At 38.6% G+C, this 19112-nt stretch overlaps 1 protein-coding gene across 3 annotated transcripts in view; it reads left to right on the top strand.

The window, feature by feature from the left end:
* The first annotated feature begins 7685 nt into the window (after positions 1-7685).
* EED (embryonic ectoderm development) overlaps positions 7686-19112 on the top strand; it is a 35208-nt gene continuing 23781 nt past the window's right edge. For all 3 annotated transcript variants that reach the window (XM_081152887.1, XM_081152888.1, XM_081152886.1), the window contains exons 1-4: positions 7686-8269; positions 14439-14591; positions 16694-16786; positions 19038-19103. In XM_081152887.1, the coding sequence (XP_081009013.1) occupies positions 8156-8269; positions 14439-14591; positions 16694-16786; positions 19038-19103 (426 nt within the window). In that variant the 5' untranslated portion in view covers positions 7686-8155. The remainder of the gene's footprint in view (positions 8270-14438; positions 14592-16693; positions 16787-19037; positions 19104-19112) is intronic.

Raw genomic sequence — 19112 nt, 5'->3', positions numbered from 1 at the left:
TTGTGCATTTACCAATAATATTCCAGACTCTAAGATAATAACAGTTAATTAACCTGGCAATAATTACAGTCTATTTTACAGAGAATTAAGAACATAATAGGGACAAAACTTTGCCTTTGAACAACAATATACTTGGCCCTGGCTGGGTAGCTCAGTTGATTACAGCATTGTCCCGACACACCAAGGATTCCAGTTCAATCCTTAGTCAGGGTACATACAGGAATCAACCAATGAATGCATCAACAAGTGGAACAACAAATAGATGTTTCTCTCTCTGTCTAAAAATCAGTCAATAATTTTTTAATTTTTTTTTAAAGGTGATACTTGGTAAGCAAAGGCACTGCATAATCACAAGGGAAATTTCATTCAGGGTCTCGATGATCCCCATAAACTTTCCTTTATTCACAACAGGGTGTTATTTTTCTAGTATTTGGAATATAGCATTTGCATCCATTAGCTTGTCTCTGCCAGATTCTATCAGGGACACAATGACCAAAAAAAGTTATTCTCCAAGCTAATTCCCACCTCTTCATGAAGCCGTCTCATTTTTTCACCCAGTTAAAGTTATTTACTTTCCTACCCCCTGTGCTGTATTCTGTGTTGAATATTTCTATTACAGAACTTATTAGTATTTTTAGCAATAAAATTAATTTTGAAGGTTGCTTTCTTCTAGATATACTCTAGTGTTAGTGATTAAAAGGACCAACACTTGGGTTTGGATTCTGATTCTCTTGCTTTCTCATTGTGGGGCCTTTGTCTGGTCTCTTAACCTCTCTGAGCAATAATTCCTTCATCTATAAAATGTGGATAATAGGGTATCAGTTTCGTAGAGCTATTCAGAGGACAAAAGGGCACGCTGCATGGAGAGCACTATGCACAGGACTGGGCTCGTGGAAAACCTTCAATAAAGTGCATCTTATGGATCACCTTTGCATTCAGCTTGGCAGTAAGCAATCCTGTGTCTAGGATGGGATCCGTTATACAGCCTTGCTTTTACTCTTAGTGGTTTATCTACTTTGGATAGCAAGAGTGCTTTCTCTCTTTGAAGCTTTTAGTCCATTATTTAGTGACTTTCTAAGGCAGCTAGAAATACTCATTTGGTTTACCTTTGTCTTCCCTTATTAGACTACAAGTTTACTAGAGGAGAGACATAATGTTTTCATTATTTTTTTAATCCTCGGCACCTAGAAAGTGCCTGGCACACAGTAGGTACTACTTACAAAATGTTTATTGCCCTGGCCCATGTGGCTCAGTTGGGCATGGTCCCATGCACTGAAAGGTTGCTGGTTTTGATTCCCAGTCAGGGCACATGCCCCTGGTGCAGGATCGATCCCCAGCAGGGGGTATGCAGGAGGCAACCACTTGATGTATAGCTTCACATGGATGTTTCTCTTTCCCTCTTCCTTTCTCTCTCTCTAGAAACCAATAAAAAATCTTTAAAAAATGTTTATCGAATGGATAAATTCATAGGACACTGCTGATTTTATCATCTATACCAGTGGTTCTCAAAGTGTGGTCCTTAAATCAGCAGCATGGGCATCACCTTGAGTTTGTTGGAAATGCACATGCAACCTAGTATATCTGGGTATGGGGCCGAGCAAACTAAGAACAGTATTTTTCTTTAAAAGTTAATATCATTTTCCAAATCTAAAAAATATTACACTGAGCAAAAGAAGCCAAAGATAAAAGAGCCCACAATGAATTATTAGAAACCAGAACAGTGGTTGCCTGGAGTGGGGAGATGTTTGAATGGAAAAAGGCATAAGGGAACTTTCTAAAGTATTGGAAAGTTTTATCTAAACCTTGATGGGATGTAGATTACATGGTATAAGCATATATCAAAACTTATCAAACTGTATACTTAATACCTGTGCATTTCATGTAAACGAAATACAAACAAAAAAATTAAAATAAAATTTCTTAATGCCATTCTAATACTTTCTGTTTAAGTTTTATCAGCAAGAGGTATATTTTTACATAGCAATTTTTTTCTTTTTCTTTGTTTTTTTTAATATAATTTTTATTGATTTTAGAGAGAGAGGAAGGGAGAGAGAGAGAGAAAAGCATTGATTGGTTGCCTCCCGTACTTGCCCCAACTGGGGGTTGAACCCCAAACGTGGGTATGTGCCCTGACTGGGAATCAAACCCATGACACTTTGGTGCATGGGAAGACGCTCCAACCAACTGAGCCACACTGGCCAGGGCACCTAACAATCGGAAGATGGTCTACAAGATCTTACATGACCTGACCCCCTACCTACTTTTTTATTATTATCCGTTACCAAGCTCCTGTTACTTTTTATACCTTCTCCAGCACTAAGCTTCCAGTTTTCCAATGATATATAGTCCTATTCTGCCCCAGGACCTTTATTCATGCTGTTACCACTCCCTAGAATGTTTCTCTTTCTTCCTTTCTACCTGGTTAACTCCCACTCTTCTTTCAGTTCTAATTCTCCTGCTTGTCCCTCAGGAAACCCTCCCGAATATCACTTTATTATCTGTGTCCATGGAAACTTTTGTTGTGCTTGTGCAGGTTGTTCATCTAAACAAAGGGTTCCAGCTGAGGTGATAACGGCTGAAATCCAGTTTGTGCTCCACTCACAAAGCTTTGCACGTGAAGCAGGGCTGTGACAACCTGAAAGAAGGGCTGCCTTTTTCTACTTCATCAAAGGCATAATCTGCTTGCCAACTTCTGCTTACTCTGGGTTGTTTCTGTCTGTGGGAACACCTTTTATATATAAAAGGTAACCTGACCAGGAATTGAACCTTAATCTCCTGGATCACAGGTCTGTGCTCAACCGCTGAGCCATGCCAGCTGGGCGGGAACACCTTTTTATTTTTATTTTTTTAATGTTTTTATTGATTTCAGAGAGAGGGAAGGAGAGAGAGTGAGAGAAACATCAATGACAAGAGACAGTTATTGATGGGCTGCCTCCTGCACGCCCCTGCTGGGGACTGAGCCTGCAACCCTGGAATGTGCCCTAACCAAGAATTGAACCTCGATCTCCTGAATCACAGGCCATGCTGGCCGGGCTATGGGAACACCTTTTTAAAAATAGCACAAAGATACAACAGTGGTGGCAGCAGCCCTGACCTTGTACTTGCCCTTATTAGTACTTACCACAATTGTAATTTTACATTTATTTGTGTGACTGTTTCCCCCACTAGCCAGTAAGCTCTATGACAGCAGGAAATGATCTGGTTTTGCTTATTATCCAGGATTCCCAGCTCCCAGAACAGTGCCTGCCACATAGTGGGTATTCAGGAAACATTTATTAAGTGCATGAGACATTTTTCAACGTTAAAAGAATATTAGGCTTTTTGAAGGTAGGGACAATGTCTAATTTTCCCTTTTTATTCCTCCCCCCTCTGCAATTTCCATACTGCTTTGCACATAAATGGCATTCAGTAAATTCCTCCTGATTGATTTAAAAATATTCAAAGAAGCCATATGATGTTCTGCTCATAGAAAACTGGATCTGCAAGCATATGATTACATGCTGCATGAGTGATGATGAACAGCTGCTCTTTATGAAGCTGAAGAGACAAAAAATGTTGAATGAATGAGAAATCGACTTCAATTGAAATGGGAAGGATTTAATTTAGCTTTTGAAACTCATTTCCTGATATGAAGCTTATGAGATACTAGACAACAATATCAAGGGAGGCTGTGAATTTTCTTTTCCTTTATAAGTAAATGATCTTTGAAAATTTTCCAAGATAGAACAACCACTTATTTGAAGGTTAAGGGGTATTTCTGACTTGAGTTCTTAGCAGTTTAATAGGAGATCAATTAAAAAAATAATAGTAATGTTTGGGGCCCTGCCGGGTAGCTCAGTTGATTAGAGCATCGTCCTGATACACCAAGGTTGCAGGTTTGATCCCCTGGTCAGTGCACATACAAGAAGCAACCAATGATGCATAAATGAGTGAGTGTGACAACAGAAATCGATGTTCCTCTCTTTCTCCCTTCCTCTCTCTCTCTAAAATCAATTTTTTAAAAAAGTTTTTTTTGGGGGAATAATTTTACAGAAAAGTTGCAAAAATAGTAAAGAGAGTTCCTGTATAACCCTCACCCAGTTTCCCTCATTGTTAACATCTTACACTCCTATAGTACATTTGTCAAAATTAAGAAATTGAAATATATACATAATTATTACCTAAACTGCAGACTTTATTTGGATTTTCCCAGTGTCTCCAGTTATGTATCCTCTTTCTGTCCCAAGTGAGACAGTTTTTGTTCTTCAATAGTGTATGAAAAACAAAAAAGAAAAAAAAAAGAATGACAAAAAAAGAAAAAACCAAAGCAGCAAGAAAAAATAATAAAATTAAAAGAAAAAGGATGAGCTGCCCAGCCAGGTGTGGCTCAGCGGTTGAGCGTCGACCTAGGATCCAGGCAATTGGGGTTTGATTCCTGGTCAGGGCACATGCCTGGGTTGTGGGCTCGATCCTCAGTAGGGTGTGTAGGAGGCAGCTGATCAATGACTTTCATCATTGATGTTTCTATCTCTCGCTCTCCTTCCTTACTCTCTCTGAAATCAATATATATTAAAAAAAAGGGTGAGAGATATAAAGGAGGATAGAATCCCCTACCCTTGATATCTGATCTCCCTAGATATCTGATCAAATTCCTCACCCCCTTCCCTTGTATCTGCTTGTCCTGGCAAGTTGGTTTAGGAAGAATTCCCCCTATCCTTGAAGCCTCCTCTAGTAAGTTTCTATCTACCAATCCACCCCCCTGTAGGGGAGTAAAGCCTTCCTTCTACCCTCCTAGGTTTGATAGCTGGGTCTATGAAATAAACTGACAACAGGAAGGTTAATAAGAAAAAAGGTATCCACATTTATTAATTTTTAATAGTATATGTACAGGGGCATCACAGAGGGGAAAAATTGAATCCCCCAAAAAGCAGTGAGATTTGAGAGCTCATGTCATCTTTTTTTTTTTTTAATACTGTTTTTATTGATTTTTAGAGAGAGAGGAAGGGAGAGGGAGAGAGAAATACCAATGTGAGAGAGAAACATCATCGGTTGGCTGCCTCCTGCACACACCCTGACCAGGGACTGAGCCCACAACCTGGACATGTGCCCTGACCACAAATGGAACCAGCGACCTTCTGGTGCATGGGATGACACCCAACCAACTAAGCCACTCGGTCAGGGCAGCTCATAACATCTTAATAGGGGAAGGAGAGGAGAGATGTATGCCACATAGGGGAAAGTAACTGTTATTTTGGAAAGATGAATGAGCCCTTAAAAGAGATGGGAGCTAAAACAGTTTGTGACAAATTTTGGGTGTGGTGTGGACTTCTAATCTTCTCTTCTGTGATAAGAGTTAGTCTTCCCTGGCTGATGAAACTACTGGAAAGGGGATTTACGACAGTTGAGTTCCTTTTGGAGGATCTGTCTTTAAGCAGGTAAGGGGAGTTCATAGAAAACCTGTTTTACAAGTGCCTTCAGCTCAAAACAATCAACATTCCAAAGCAGCATATTGTGGATGGCATGTCCTGAACTCCTTCACTCCCACTCTGCTTCTTGATTACAAATCCCCTCCTGTCCTTGCTGAATTCAAAGTTGAACCCAATCTCTCTCCTGCTGCAAGTCTTGACATTTATTACAATAGCCTTGAATAAAATTCCTTACAGTTTTAACAAGTGTGAGAATAATTTTTAACATTACTACTAATAAATATTAACTAATTTCTATTTATCATCTCTGAATCACTAGAAAAAAATTTAAATATCCCTGAGTTTTAATAAGTCTTTAAAAATATTTTTGCTTTGTTACAGATTAACATGCATGTGGAAAGGCATTATACTTCGATGTATCTTTTACAACTGTTCAGCACTTTCTAATTTTATGACTAATAGGTGATTCCTATTTCCCACCTTCCACTGATCCCAGACATGTAGATTAATTTGTTTAGGAAATGCTTTGATTATCCTTTATTTTGTAGAGCTATATTTCATATCTTTTTCAACAGAAAAGGGGAGCAAGCACATCTTACTTTCTCAGTGGCTGATGCCATACCAGTCTCATCTCTCTGGCACATAAGAAGGGTTCAACAAATAACTGCGATTAATATTACTAAGACCTAAACTTTAATTTTTTTCAGCTTTCTTTTTCTTTTTTTTAAAAATATGGAGCGCTTCACAAATTTGCCTGTCCTTGTGCAGGGGCCATGCTAATCTTCTTTGTATTGTTCCAATTTTAGTATACGTGCTGCTGAAACAGCTTCCTTATTTTTCTAGAGTCGTCACTGCAAAACCTCTCATTCTGCCCTGCCTTTGCTTTACCTTCCTTTTCTCACTTTCAGCTGAGTTCTCTCCTTATCCTCAAACGGAAGAATGACTTGCAATCTGCAGATAATGAAACAGACAGCATGATATTCTCTGTTAAGGCATCATGCAAAAGTAATTCTGTACACTAGAATTTTATGGATGGAATACTCTATACTGGTTATCCACTGGCAAGGTAATGAGATCTAAAAGAGAAAATATACGTATCAAGTAGGTACTCAAGAAATTTTAGGTCCCTTCCTACATCACTTTTTTCTTTTTTTTAATATATCTTTATTGATTTCAGAGAGAGGAAGGGAGAGGGAGAGAGACAGAAACATCAATGATGAGACTGCCTCCTGCACACCCCCAACTGGGGATGGAGCCCTCAGCTGGGGCATGTGCCCTGACCAGAACTGAACCACAATCTCCTGGACCCTAGGTTGATGCTCAACCACTGAGCCATGCCAGCTGGGCTTTCCTATATCATTTTTACAGATGAGGACACTGAGGCCCCCCAAAACAAGTAGTGATAACCAACTTCTACAAAAAAGAGGGTGTATATGTGGCTGTCATCGTGTTCCTTTTCCTGTGGCTCATTCGGTTTTGTGCCTTAATGACCGGTGTAACAAATCCACGAAGCTCACTAACATATTTGGCATGTTACGCACCTAGATATGGGAACATTTACAGTGATAAACATTTTGGTGAAGTATAAGTTTTGTTGCCTTCCTGTACAATTTTATTGTATCTGGTGTGCCAAAAAAACATTGTCCGTCGTTTAAGTCTGTTTCATACATAGATGGAAATAACCATTGGTTTTGGGGCCTTGGCATTGTTCAGGGCCTTGATAATTCTTTCACAGTTAAAAGGAGCACTTTGGACTGTAACTCATTTGGGGGCCCACAATCATAATTTTAGGATATTCCTACTTAAACCTTACTCAATATTGGCACCAATGAGGTTTGGATAATCATTCATTGCAATAAGCATCCACCAAAAATTTAGGACGCATCCAGAAATTACGATCTGGTAGCCCTTTGGCACCCACCCAGAGCGAGGGAAACCCGACGACGACTACCTGGTTCAGAGAACAGGACTTCGAAGAGGAGGGGCTCGGAGGAGGCGGGGCCAAGGACCGAGCGCGAGAAGACGCCCCGGCGCAGGCGTACTTCTTAGCCGGTAACTTCCATTTGCTAGATGGGGGAGGCAAGTGGAAAGCAGTCGACAGTTTTTGAATTTCTGTTCTTAACCAAAAATAAAATTGTGAACAGTAGCGTGAATAACTTGAGAGCCTTATCCTCCGAGTTCAAAATGAAGAACATTTGGCATCCACCGCTAATGCAAGAGGTTGCTTCTCGCATCTTCCCCGTCCCCTGGGACATCGGTGGTCTAGTCCATTCCACAGACTTTCGAGTCCTTGCAGCGGGTCGGTGAACGTAGGATTGGGCCAATTGCGACTGAAAGGTCTTTGGAAGGAAGGAGGGGGTGCGGGAGCATCCCTTCGAGTTCCGCCTCTCCTTTTTCAAGGCGGTGGTGGGGAAGGGCGACGTACGAAATACTGCCCTCGAAAGCCTGCGGATCCCACCTCTCCGTGCAAACTGCCCGGAGGGCGGCGGGAAAAGGGCAAGACGGGAGCAGGGAGAGGGAAGGAGCCAGGAAGCCGCGCGGGCGCGCGCGCGCGCCCCTTTTTCAGCAGTGTGGCGGGGTCGCACGCACGCCCGCCTCGGCGGCTGGGCGCGGTTTGCGACAGTGGGGGAAGCGGTGGAGGTGGCGGCGGCAGTGGCAACTTTGCGGCAAGCTCTGGCCGGGCTTGCTTGACGGCGGTGTGGCGGAGGCCCCGCCCTAGGCGGCAGGAACCTGGAGGGAGGCGGAGGAATATGTCCGAGAGGGAAGTGTCGACAGCCCCGGCGGGAACAGACATGCCTGCGGCCAAGAAGCAGAAGCTGAGCAGCGATGAGAACAGCAACCCGGACCTCTCAGGAGACGAGAATGTGAGTGGAACCCTCAGTAGTTCCGACCCGACTCTAGTGAAAGTTTTAAATTCTTTTTGAACTGTGGGAGCGGCGACGGGCGGGCGGCTGTGGGGGAGGGAGAGGTGTCATCCTCTCTACTCAGGAAAACGCGGGCGTGGGGAGAAAAATCGAACTTGTCTCTGGGGATTTTGCTCTGCGGCCGAGAGCCAGCAGGAACTTGGCGGAGAGTGGCTTAAGAGAAAGCGCGGTGGGCGGCGGGGCTGAGGGTCGCTCCGAGGTCCTTCGCGTGGATGCGGTGTGTTTGGGCCTTTGGGGTATTTGGGAAGAGTGCGGAGCTGAGATTCCAGAAGTTTAAAAGGCAAGTTAGAGGGGGTTTTTGAGAAAGTTGGAAGGAGAAGCCAGCCTGTTATGGACTCTTTTTAAAGGAATTTAGGGACCGTGGCACTCCTAGACCCTTACAGACAGCTGGATGGGAAGAGTAGATCTTCGGGAGTTTCGGTGATTCTCTTAAAAAGGGGGTTTTGTGCCTGCTGCAGTCCTGTCCGTGGAGATGGGGTGTCCCGGACGGTCAGTCCCTTTTCCTAAGGAGGAGCCGAGTTGAGAGGGTCGTCTTCTGACTTGGAGGGGACAACCACCCTTGAGGGAGGAATGAGAAGGGTCTGTACTCTTCTGAAAGTTTTTACTAAGATAAAGGGACAACCTGGAAGATTGTAGGTAAGGGCGGTGTAGGTAGCTGTCTTCAAGGTGTGGGCTCATGGCCTCGCAAGTGTTTGGTTTTTGGAATTAGCTTTTTAAAAAAACAGATGAAATGGATCTTGGTAATCATCTAGTCCCGTGTTTAGGTGGGATGCCAGTAATAACCGAATTCACATTTTCAGCTCCATGTTTTAATATATCCAATAAGGTCTGCAAAATGTACTGACAATTCATTTAAAGATAGTCCTCCAAAGTGTGAATCCCTTTTCATACTACACGGCAGAAACATCCGAATATCTTTTTTAAAATCTGTAAAGTGTTATAGGAGAGTGGTATAAGTTCTTCATTTTCTCATGTGGCTAGTTTTAGGAATAAATATAGCATCTTACACACCCATTTCTTAAATTCTACATCACTTCATCACTGATCGAAGCATATATATGGATGGCTTGGTGTCATGAGCAAAATTTTCGCTGAAGAGATGGGAAAAGAACTCGTTGTTGTTGTTGATCCTCACCCAAGGATATTTTTTTCCATTGATTTTTCTTAGAGTGGAGGGGAGAGAGGAGGGGGAAAGAGAGAGAAACATTAATGTGAGAGCCGCATGGATTGATTGCCTCCGGCACTCTTCCTGACAGGTGATTTGGAGCCTGCAGCCCAGGTACTTGCCCTCGATGGGGACTCGACCCTTCGGTATGAGGGCTGGGGCTCCAACCACTGTGCCCAACCGGCAAGGGTAGGCAGAAGATTTTTAGGGCATCGTCAGTTCGTGGGATTTGGACTTGAAATTTCTGGAAAGCTTCTGTGTTGAATGTTACCTAAAAAAATTTTTTCTTCCCAGTATTATTACATATATGCTGTATAAATAACATTTTTTACTTTTGTTCCAGTCCTTGGGGCCTGTTTTATTTTGCCTTCTTGTAAATTTCTTTAGGCAGATTATGTTAGTAGTAGTAGCACGGACAGGATCCAAATGTAGGTTAAAATTTTCACTTTACTGCTGGTTGCCTTACCTTGAGCCAGGCAAGGTACTTGATTGTCAGTTTATCTTACAACTGGAGATAATAATGATGTTTACCTCGAGGGGCATTTGTAAGGATTAAGTGAAATAGTATAGGTAGAGTGCTGGAAACAATGCCTGCCTCATAATAAGTACTATTCAAGTGTTATTTAATTACTATTACTTATTTTGTGACCACATAGTATAAACTTGTGTTTCTGACCCTTCCACATACTAAATAGGCAGAAATGTAATGAAAATATAAATAATTTATTTTGACTGAGGAAAATTTCAGGAGACCAAATAAATTGAAAGCTTATTTTCTTTTTGCAGATTTAGGGAATATATTTGATGCATTATAAATTATAAAGCTATTCACAACCAAATGATTGGATTAAGCCATTGTTTTGGTTCCTGCATCTGGATTGGGACTTTTAACCTTTATTGTTGTCTTGGACACCTTAATGAATCCTGTGAAGTCTTCTCAGAATAATATTTCTAAATGTGTAAAATACAGTGAAAAGGTTACACTGTATTGGTTAACAAAACCAATGATAAAATTATAAAATGTTATAAAATATTTTTTATATTTGTTTTAATAAAGTACTTTTTTATATAAATATTTGTAATCATATCAAAACATGAACATTTTTTTCTGTCATGAATGCTATTAGCATTCTTAAAAAAACTTATTGGGGTGACATTGGTTAATAGGATCATAGAGGTTTTAGGTGTGGATTTCTATGTTACAAGATCTGTATATTGCACTGTGTTCCCCACCACCCAAAGTCACATAATCTTCAATCACTGTATATTAGGTCCCCTTCACTCCCCCAACCCCTTCCCTCTGGCAACGACCACACTGCTGTTTGTGTTCACAAGTTTCAGTTTTGTATCCCACATATGAGTGAAATCATATGGTTCTTAGCTTTTCTGCCTGACTTATTTCCCTTAGCATAATATCTGTCTTTGCTCGAATTTCTCATTTTCTTTTTTTTTAAATTGAATTTATTGGGGTGACATGGTAGGGGGCGTGCAGGAGGCAGCCTATTGATGTTGTGATCTCACATAGATACTTCTCTCCCTCTCCCTTCTCTCTCTAAAAATCAATAAAAATATTTTTTTATAAAGATGTTAGAGGAAGAAATGTATTATTGGTTTGGTATTTGATATAAAGCTAAATATGAGAGTCATATTAATACAAATTGTGTGGTTACTTTTTTTAAATTGATCTGAGGGAGAGAGAAAAAATCAGTTTGTTGTTCCATTTCTTTATGCATTCATTGGTTGTGTCAACGTAAAAAACATTCAAACTTGTGAAGAAGTTTTGTGAGTTTTTTTGAACCAAACTGTCAACAATTGCCAGGAAGCAAAATCTCAATGGATTGAGATAATGCTCCAGAGAATGGCAGTTTTGCACCTTATTTTATACATTACAATCAAAAGAAGAGTATGTGGGTTACATGAAACCCATTGGTGATAGATTAGGGAGGCAGGAGAAAGCAAAGTGGGGAAACCTTTGGGATTGGATAAAAAGTAAAATGATAGACACACTTCTTTTACATAGGTGGGTATAGGATAGTTAACAGTCAATAATTAACTCAAAAACAATGAGATTTGTGGTCTCTACAGAGTGGTGCCTGTGCTTTGAGGGGTCCGGGAAAAAGGAAAATTACTTTGATATCCCGAAGATACGTTATTGTAGATGCAACAAGACAATAGACAGGCTTAATTTAGGGTAAAGATTGGCCTTTGTCAGAGAGGATGCCAGCGTAAGACATGATTACCTGCCATAAACTGCTTTTAGTTTAAAAGTTTTAATTTCAAACCATCCTTTGTGGTTACTTTAGGCCTCTGAGTTTGCATGGCTGCCCAGATATTTAACCCATAACCTTGGCGTATAGAGATGACCTTCTAACCAACTGAGCTACCCTGCCAGGGTTGTGTGGTCACATCTTAATGGTACATTTGGTATGTTAAACTAAAAAGCTGAAGACAAAGGAAGAAAAAAATACCATATGCCCTATTATTGACAATGTTTTGTGTGGCTTCTTGTTTTTTGTTTGTTTGTTGAATTTATTGGGGTGACACTGGTTACTAAAATTAAATAAGTTTCAAGGGTACAATTCTATAACACATCATCTATATTGTATTCTATGTTCACCCCAAGTCAGGTCTCTTTCCATCACCATTTATTCCCTTTTTTACCCTCCCCCCCAGTTGGCTTCTTGATTAGCAATTGAATGCCAGAATGTAAAGAATCTGGTGAATAAAATGTGTATTAGTTTTATTATTTCATTTCTCTAGTGTTAAAAAATAATTTTCAGAAAAAGGTAAGTGAATACATGTTAAAGTTTTTCTTTTACTCATGTGAGGGAACCTGGCAAGTGTAAGTCAAACACTACAAATTTATAAAGATTAAAGGAATGTTGAGGTGAAATTGCAAATGGGGACAAAAACTTTTTTTCATAGTGGAAGGGAAGACATTTTGAACCTCTACCTTGAGAGACAGAATTTGCACTACCAGTTATCTACAACATGAAAAAGATATAAGGTTGGTCAGAGGCAACTGAGAGTGTTATAATCTGATAACGTGGAAGAATGTACCCATAGATAATGCATAGTTTTTCATTGAAACCCAAAGTAGTTTTCTACACTAGATTTTAACTGTAAACACAACGGAAAGGTAGGGAGAAATTGGGAGAAAAACAGTGATTTCAGCCTAGGAATTTAACATTTTACATTTTTATATCTCTATAAAGGTGGATTATATTTGCATTAAATCACAATTCAGGTTTTTATTGAGCACCTACTGTGTGCCATCTCTCCACTTCATTCCTTTTTTTCACTCCAGATAATCAGTGTATTCCAGAATAATTGTGTATTTCTTTAAAAAGCATGTCATTGCCCTAGCCAGTTTGGCTCAGTGCTTACAGTGTTGGCTCAGGGACTGAAGGTTCCTGGGTTCAATTCTGGTCAAGGGCATGTACCTCTGTTGCAGGCTTAATCCCTAGCCCCGGTGTGCCGGCTGGAGGCAACCAATCAATTTGTCTTTCTCACATTGATGTTTCTCTCCCTCTCTCTCTCCTTTCTTTCCCTCCCTCCCCCCCTCTGAAAAGCAATGGAAAAAATATCCTCGGGTGAGGGTTAAAAAATAATTTTTAAAAATAAATAGCATGTCATTTTGGTAGGAACCGTTTGCAGTTTTGAAAGCCACCCCCAAGAACTACTATATAATACCTTTTTGTTTTTAAGTGAATTCTTAATAACTTTTTGCCACTCTAGTTAATTTTAACCTTTATAATATAAAGCCAGCTTTAGGAAGCAATAATTTAGAAATAGTCCCTAAGGCAATGGTTCCTTGACTGTGTGTTCTCATAGATGTTAATAGGCACTCCATGAAAAAAGGCTTCTTCTGGAATGTATTTAGTTAACTACTGCTCTAAGGTGATAGGTTTAAATAAATCTCTATTACTAAGAACACATTGTAATATGTAATCAAAGGAGCTAGTGAAATCCTCTTCTGAGATTAAAGGGCCATTATATCTTGTGGACTGGAGATTAGGTAAAAATTAGGTGAATTTTCAAGGTTTTCTGCTATCATCTCTACATTTGCAAGGTATTTACTTTATAGAGTTTCTGGAATTCTAACACAGGGTGCGGCAAGATTAGGTTTACAGTTGTGAGTATTTGAAACAGAGTTATATTTATTAATTAGGGCATTATTTTCCATATGAACAGCTGTAAACCTACTTTTGGACCACCCTGTATTTATGAATATCATTATTTTAGAACTATGAGTCAGATTTCAGCTGTACAGAATATGTAGGACTTCTTAAAAATACTGAATGGTTTTTGTTATAAATAACAATAATTTGAATGATGAAAGGATTTTTGAAAACTGCATCTAAAGTAGAAAGCACAACTGTCCAGCCTCAAATGGCCACCCCTGCCCCCAATGCTCTGATCTGAGCAGCAAATAAATATATAAATTACATTAAAATATATTAAATTATAAGACATGCAGTTAAGTCAGATTTAGAAGTCACAACTTTGGGTTGGAATCCCAGCAACCCTAACATGCAGAAGACTACCTAGATTCTCTTTTTCGTTGTTTTCTTTCTTTTTTAATTTAGTTCTCCTTTTTTTTTTTCTTTTTTCTTTTCTACACAGGCTCTCTTACACTTCTTATCTAACGGTACCTTCTGCGGAGAGCTATGAAGGACCAGTGTGTTGTTATTTAAAAGCAGTATTATTATTACCGTTTTTCTGATTAGCTTTTTTTTGTTTATCTTTTTGCTGAAATATCAAATATTCACAAATCCTAATGTGTAGCTGCTTTACTTTTTATCCTTTGGAGATAGGAATAAAATTTTCCATTACTTGCGGAATTTATTCTTTTAGGTCAATCAGTAGCTGCCCAGTAAAAAGTAATTTGCCTAAGTACAGTATTGCTGTTTTATGTAATATTTTCTAACTTACTGCTTACAGGATGATGCTGTCAGTATAGAAAGTGGCACAAACACTGAACGCCCTGATACACCTACAAATACACCAAATGCGCCTGGAAGGAAAAGCTGGGGGAAGGGAAAATGGAAATCAAAGAAATGCAAATATTCTTTCAAATGTGTAAATAGTCTCAAGGTATGTGCAGAAAGACAAACCCTGTTAGCTCACTACTAGGCTGCAACATCATTTCTCAGTGGTAAACATTTTATGCTCAAGATACTCTGTCAAGTTAAAAATATTTTTAAATTACAGTACTTTGAAAAACATTTTAAAAAATATATCTTTATTGATTTCAGAGAGAGGAAGGGAGAGGGAGAGAGATAGAAACATCAATGATGAGAGAATCATTGATAGGCTGCACACACACCCCCCCCCCCACCGGGGACCGAGCCCACAACCTGGGCATGTGCCCTACCTGGGAACTGACCTGAGATCTCCTGGGTCATAGATCGATGCTCAATTGCTTAGCAGTGCCGGCCGGGTGAGTTTTTTGTAAGGTAGACTGCGTAATTATTATAATTCATTCCACTTTTGTTTAGCTTTTTTTGTTTTATCTTAAATGGGTAATACCTAGTACTGCAGCCTAGTTTTTCTTTATTGTTGATATTCAAATAAAAGGTTTTGGAAAATGTATTTTGATAAAACCTAAAAGTACAAGCCACTTCCAGGTACCTGTTATTAAAAAGAACTGAATGTGACTCATTAACTTTGAGTCAGCATAAATTGAAACAGGTGTCTTAGTTTCTGCAGTTTAAAAAGTTTTACTCTTGCCCAGCTAGCATGACTCAGCGGTTGAGCATCAACACATGATCCAGGAGATCTGGGTTTGATTCCCGGTCAGGGTTGTGGGCTCGATCCCCAGTAAGGGGTGTGCAGGAGGCAGCCTATCAGTGACTCTTATCATTAATGTTTCTATCTCTCTATCTTCCTCTCCCTTCCTTTCTCTGAAATCAATAAAGACATATTAAAAAAAAAATTAACTCTTATTTGTTTTATTTGTAATTGTTTTCAAAGAAAAAGGTATACATTAAAAATTTGCCTATTCAATATATGTAGAAAACAAGTGGTTGGGGTTGTTTAAATTACTGCTTCCTCAGTAATATTTTCTTTAATTAAATTTATTGGGATGACATTAGTTACTGTAATCATATAGGTTTCAGGTGTAGGTTTCTATGTTATAAGATCTGTATATTGTGCTGTGTGCCCACCACCCAAAGTCAAATCTTCTGTCACCATATATTAGTCCCCCTTCACCCTCCACCCCCTCCTCAATAGTATTTTTATTTATAAAAGGGATTACTGGTATTTATTTAAAATGTAGTTACATGTTAATATTTAGTTATGTCAACCTGTTTTTAGAGAGTATGTCTGGAAGGTTGTTTTAACTGTCAGTTAAATATTTCGATTAAATATTTCAAAGCTTAAAGCTGTGGCTTTTCAAAGGGTAAGAAATGAAAGTTGTTAGACTTTAAAAGTGAAAATAGTGCCCTAAAATGAGTGTGAAAGTTACTGTTAAATGCCAAGAGACTGCCAGTAAAATCCTGAATGCTGAAAAGTAATTTTGTGAACAAAAGTGAACACTTGTTTTTTATACACCTCCTTGTAGCCAACCTGGTAACTAAAGATATATTCCATGGCTTCCCCTGCCCCCCATTGTTCAATTATCATACTTGTTTATTACAAAACTTGGGGTGTTTTTCTTTTAGGACCCAAATTCAGGGTTATTTAAAATTGTTTCTATAGCACTAATAGAAAGCAGAGAGTTGAATGGAGTCTGATATCCTTCATTTTACAAGGGAAAAATTAACCTAATGAAGTTTAGTGAGTGCTAAGGAAGCTGTAGCGACTCTTACTTAGGTCAGTTGTTAGTTTCCAATTTCAGGAAAATAATGTCCTGAGAAATGCATCTGCCATAATCCAGTTTGTTTTGATTCAAAAAAATATGGTTAGGTGTAAGAAAAAAGAAGGCAAATATCAAAGTATTTTCATAGACAAGTGCTTGTTACTTCACTTCTGATTTAAGTCTTTGATTGATATAAAAATTTACCATATACCAATATTTTAAAATTTGAAAACTGAACCAATAGATATCTTTTTGGTGTCAAAAGTCAGTTTATGTGTGATATTACAAAATAATGGCTTCCATTTTGGAGAAAAGTTATAAGGATGGTCAGTTTACTACCATTTTTTGGTTTCTAAAATACATTAATTTTTCTTATTTCATGATTATTTTACAGGAAGATCATAATCAACCATTGTTTGGAGTTCAGTTTAACTGGCACAGTAAAGAAGGAGATCCACTAGTATTTGCAACTGTAGGAAGCAACAGAGTGAGTGTTAAGAGATCTGTTTGGCATTTGGTTTATTATTAGATTCTGGTGTTAATATAATAAGTGTAATGATTTTGAGATAAATTTTGTATAGCCAGTTTGACATTATTCCTTTATGTGAAAATGAAACATTCTAGAAGTTGTCTAAGTAAACCTAGTGTTCATGACTGAAAATATATCTTTATTTCACGTATTACCCCTAATTGTTCATAAAACAGGTTTCTGTTTTTATTTTGTCTTAATACTTTATTTTGAGTGGTTGAAAGAATTGATGTTGCTGTTTTGGAAGTGATTTTAACACTTTGTCATTCTAATTTGGATAAGTAGTCTGTGATTTCTTAAAAATAAGTATAATTAGTGCCTCTATAAATGCAAAGCATAAACCTAGTGGATATTATAATAGTTATTGAAAGTATTTTAATTATTTGCAGTAAACATTTGTTTGACTCATTTTTATTTAAGGAAGCCAAAAGTATCTTGAATTGGGAGAAGTGCATGGAAAAAAACATGCTGGGCACTTTTTTAATGTAAACCATTATTTTTTAGTTGAACCAGGGGATGAACATGTGGATTGTAAAGATTTATTCATTCATGCCTTATACTTCTAAATAAGTGGAGAACAGGAAGATTCCCTAGTGCTTTTTGGAGAGTCTCTGGAATTTTCTATTAAATTGAAATCACTTCAGGGAAAAGTTGTTCTAAGTCTTTATTAGGTAGCATTCTGGGTATTCATTAATACTATAGTAGGAGTTAGGAATAATATAGAAATAGATTGGTGTATTTAGAAAAGAAAGATGGAGGAAATAGACTAGTTGGATATGGGTTTACAACAAATACAAGTCACTTCCTCTACCTTCAGCTCAAGAGAGGAAGTGAGGTGAATCTGATAAATGTTCCATATGTTATTTTAGTTGAGTAAAATAAAATTTTAGTAATTGTGCTAAGTTTCTTAAAGAAATAAAAGAACATGGTTTTTAATGCACACTGTTTCCTATTGTCTGGTGCATTTAAAATTTTCTTATTGATTTTTAGAGAGGAAGGGGAAGGGATAGAGGGATGTCAGACATGCAGACAGATGCCTGTGGTACAGTGTGAGGTGTACTGTTAATAGGCTCGGGCATTGGCTATTGGTGGTCAGCTCTGGGTACACTGTAGACTTGAAGGGTCATACCAGGGTCTGTGGGGCCTGACCTCTCCAGGGTGCAGCTGCCCTAGAGACCCAGCTGCAGATGCTCCCACCAGCAAGTCATTATCACTTCTTTTTAACTTTTTAAAAACTGTTTTTATTGATTTCAGAGAAAGGAAGGGAGAGAGAGAGATAGAAACATCAATGATGAGAGAGAATCATCAATTGGCTGCCTCCTGCATACCCCCTATGGGGGATTGAGCCCACAACCTGGGCCCCAACTGGGATTCGAACCAGTGACTTCTTGGTTCATGGGTCGATACTCAACTGTTGAGCCACACTGGCCTGGCAGCAGTTTCTTATTATCTAATGGCCACTGTAATAAGAAGGTATCTTCAGACCAAAAGAAGAAGCAGAATTAACAGAATAACAGAATTTTATTATATGGTAATGTACTTATGGGAAGATTTGTCCTGATCTGACAGACTGCCCAGTAGTTGTGCACAAATTCTCCGCTAAAGGCTTCTGTTTCTGTACTGTTTTTATAATACAGCTCAGGTATTATTGATTGACAAGACAGAGGAGCAAAGAATGCAGTAGTGCCAAGGCCCATACTTCCTGGTAGTCAATACTATCACCAGTTTGATATTCATCCTGGCCATTACTAACAAAAGTATTATGGTTACATTTTAGGGAACACAGATGATCACTAACTAGAAGGTTTTCATATGCTTACTAAGGACAGTGAGGTTGGTGAAAGGACACAAAGGTGGAGACGGTTTTCATATCTATACCTATACACCTACATTTATTTTCTGGGTTTTTTAATTGAATTTATTGGGGTGACATTGGTTCACAAAATGTTTTCTGTTTCTTAGTGTTGGTATTCTGTTCTCAAATAAAAATTAAGTTGATAGAAAGGGAGTTAGTATTACAATATTTAATATATTCCAGAAATTATGTAATATCTTAGACTTTATAATGGCTTCCTTAAATTAAAGAAGCCATTTTAAAGCAATAGTTTCTGTAATATCTTAAAGATACAGTTGTGACTAAAGTATATTTAAAAGCTAAAGAATGTGTTTCTGTATCGGGGATAAAATTTACTGTATTTTGTTTCATTAGGTTACTTTATATGAATGTCACTCACAAGGAGAAATCCGGCTATTGCAATCCTATGTGGATGCTGATGTATCCTTT

Source organism: Miniopterus schreibersii, assembly GCF_964146895.1.
Source record: "Miniopterus schreibersii genome assembly, chromosome: 12".
NCBI classification, from domain to species: Eukaryota; Metazoa; Chordata; class Mammalia; order Chiroptera; family Miniopteridae; genus Miniopterus; species Miniopterus schreibersii.
This window is presented reverse-complemented; position numbering and strand designations above follow the sequence as displayed.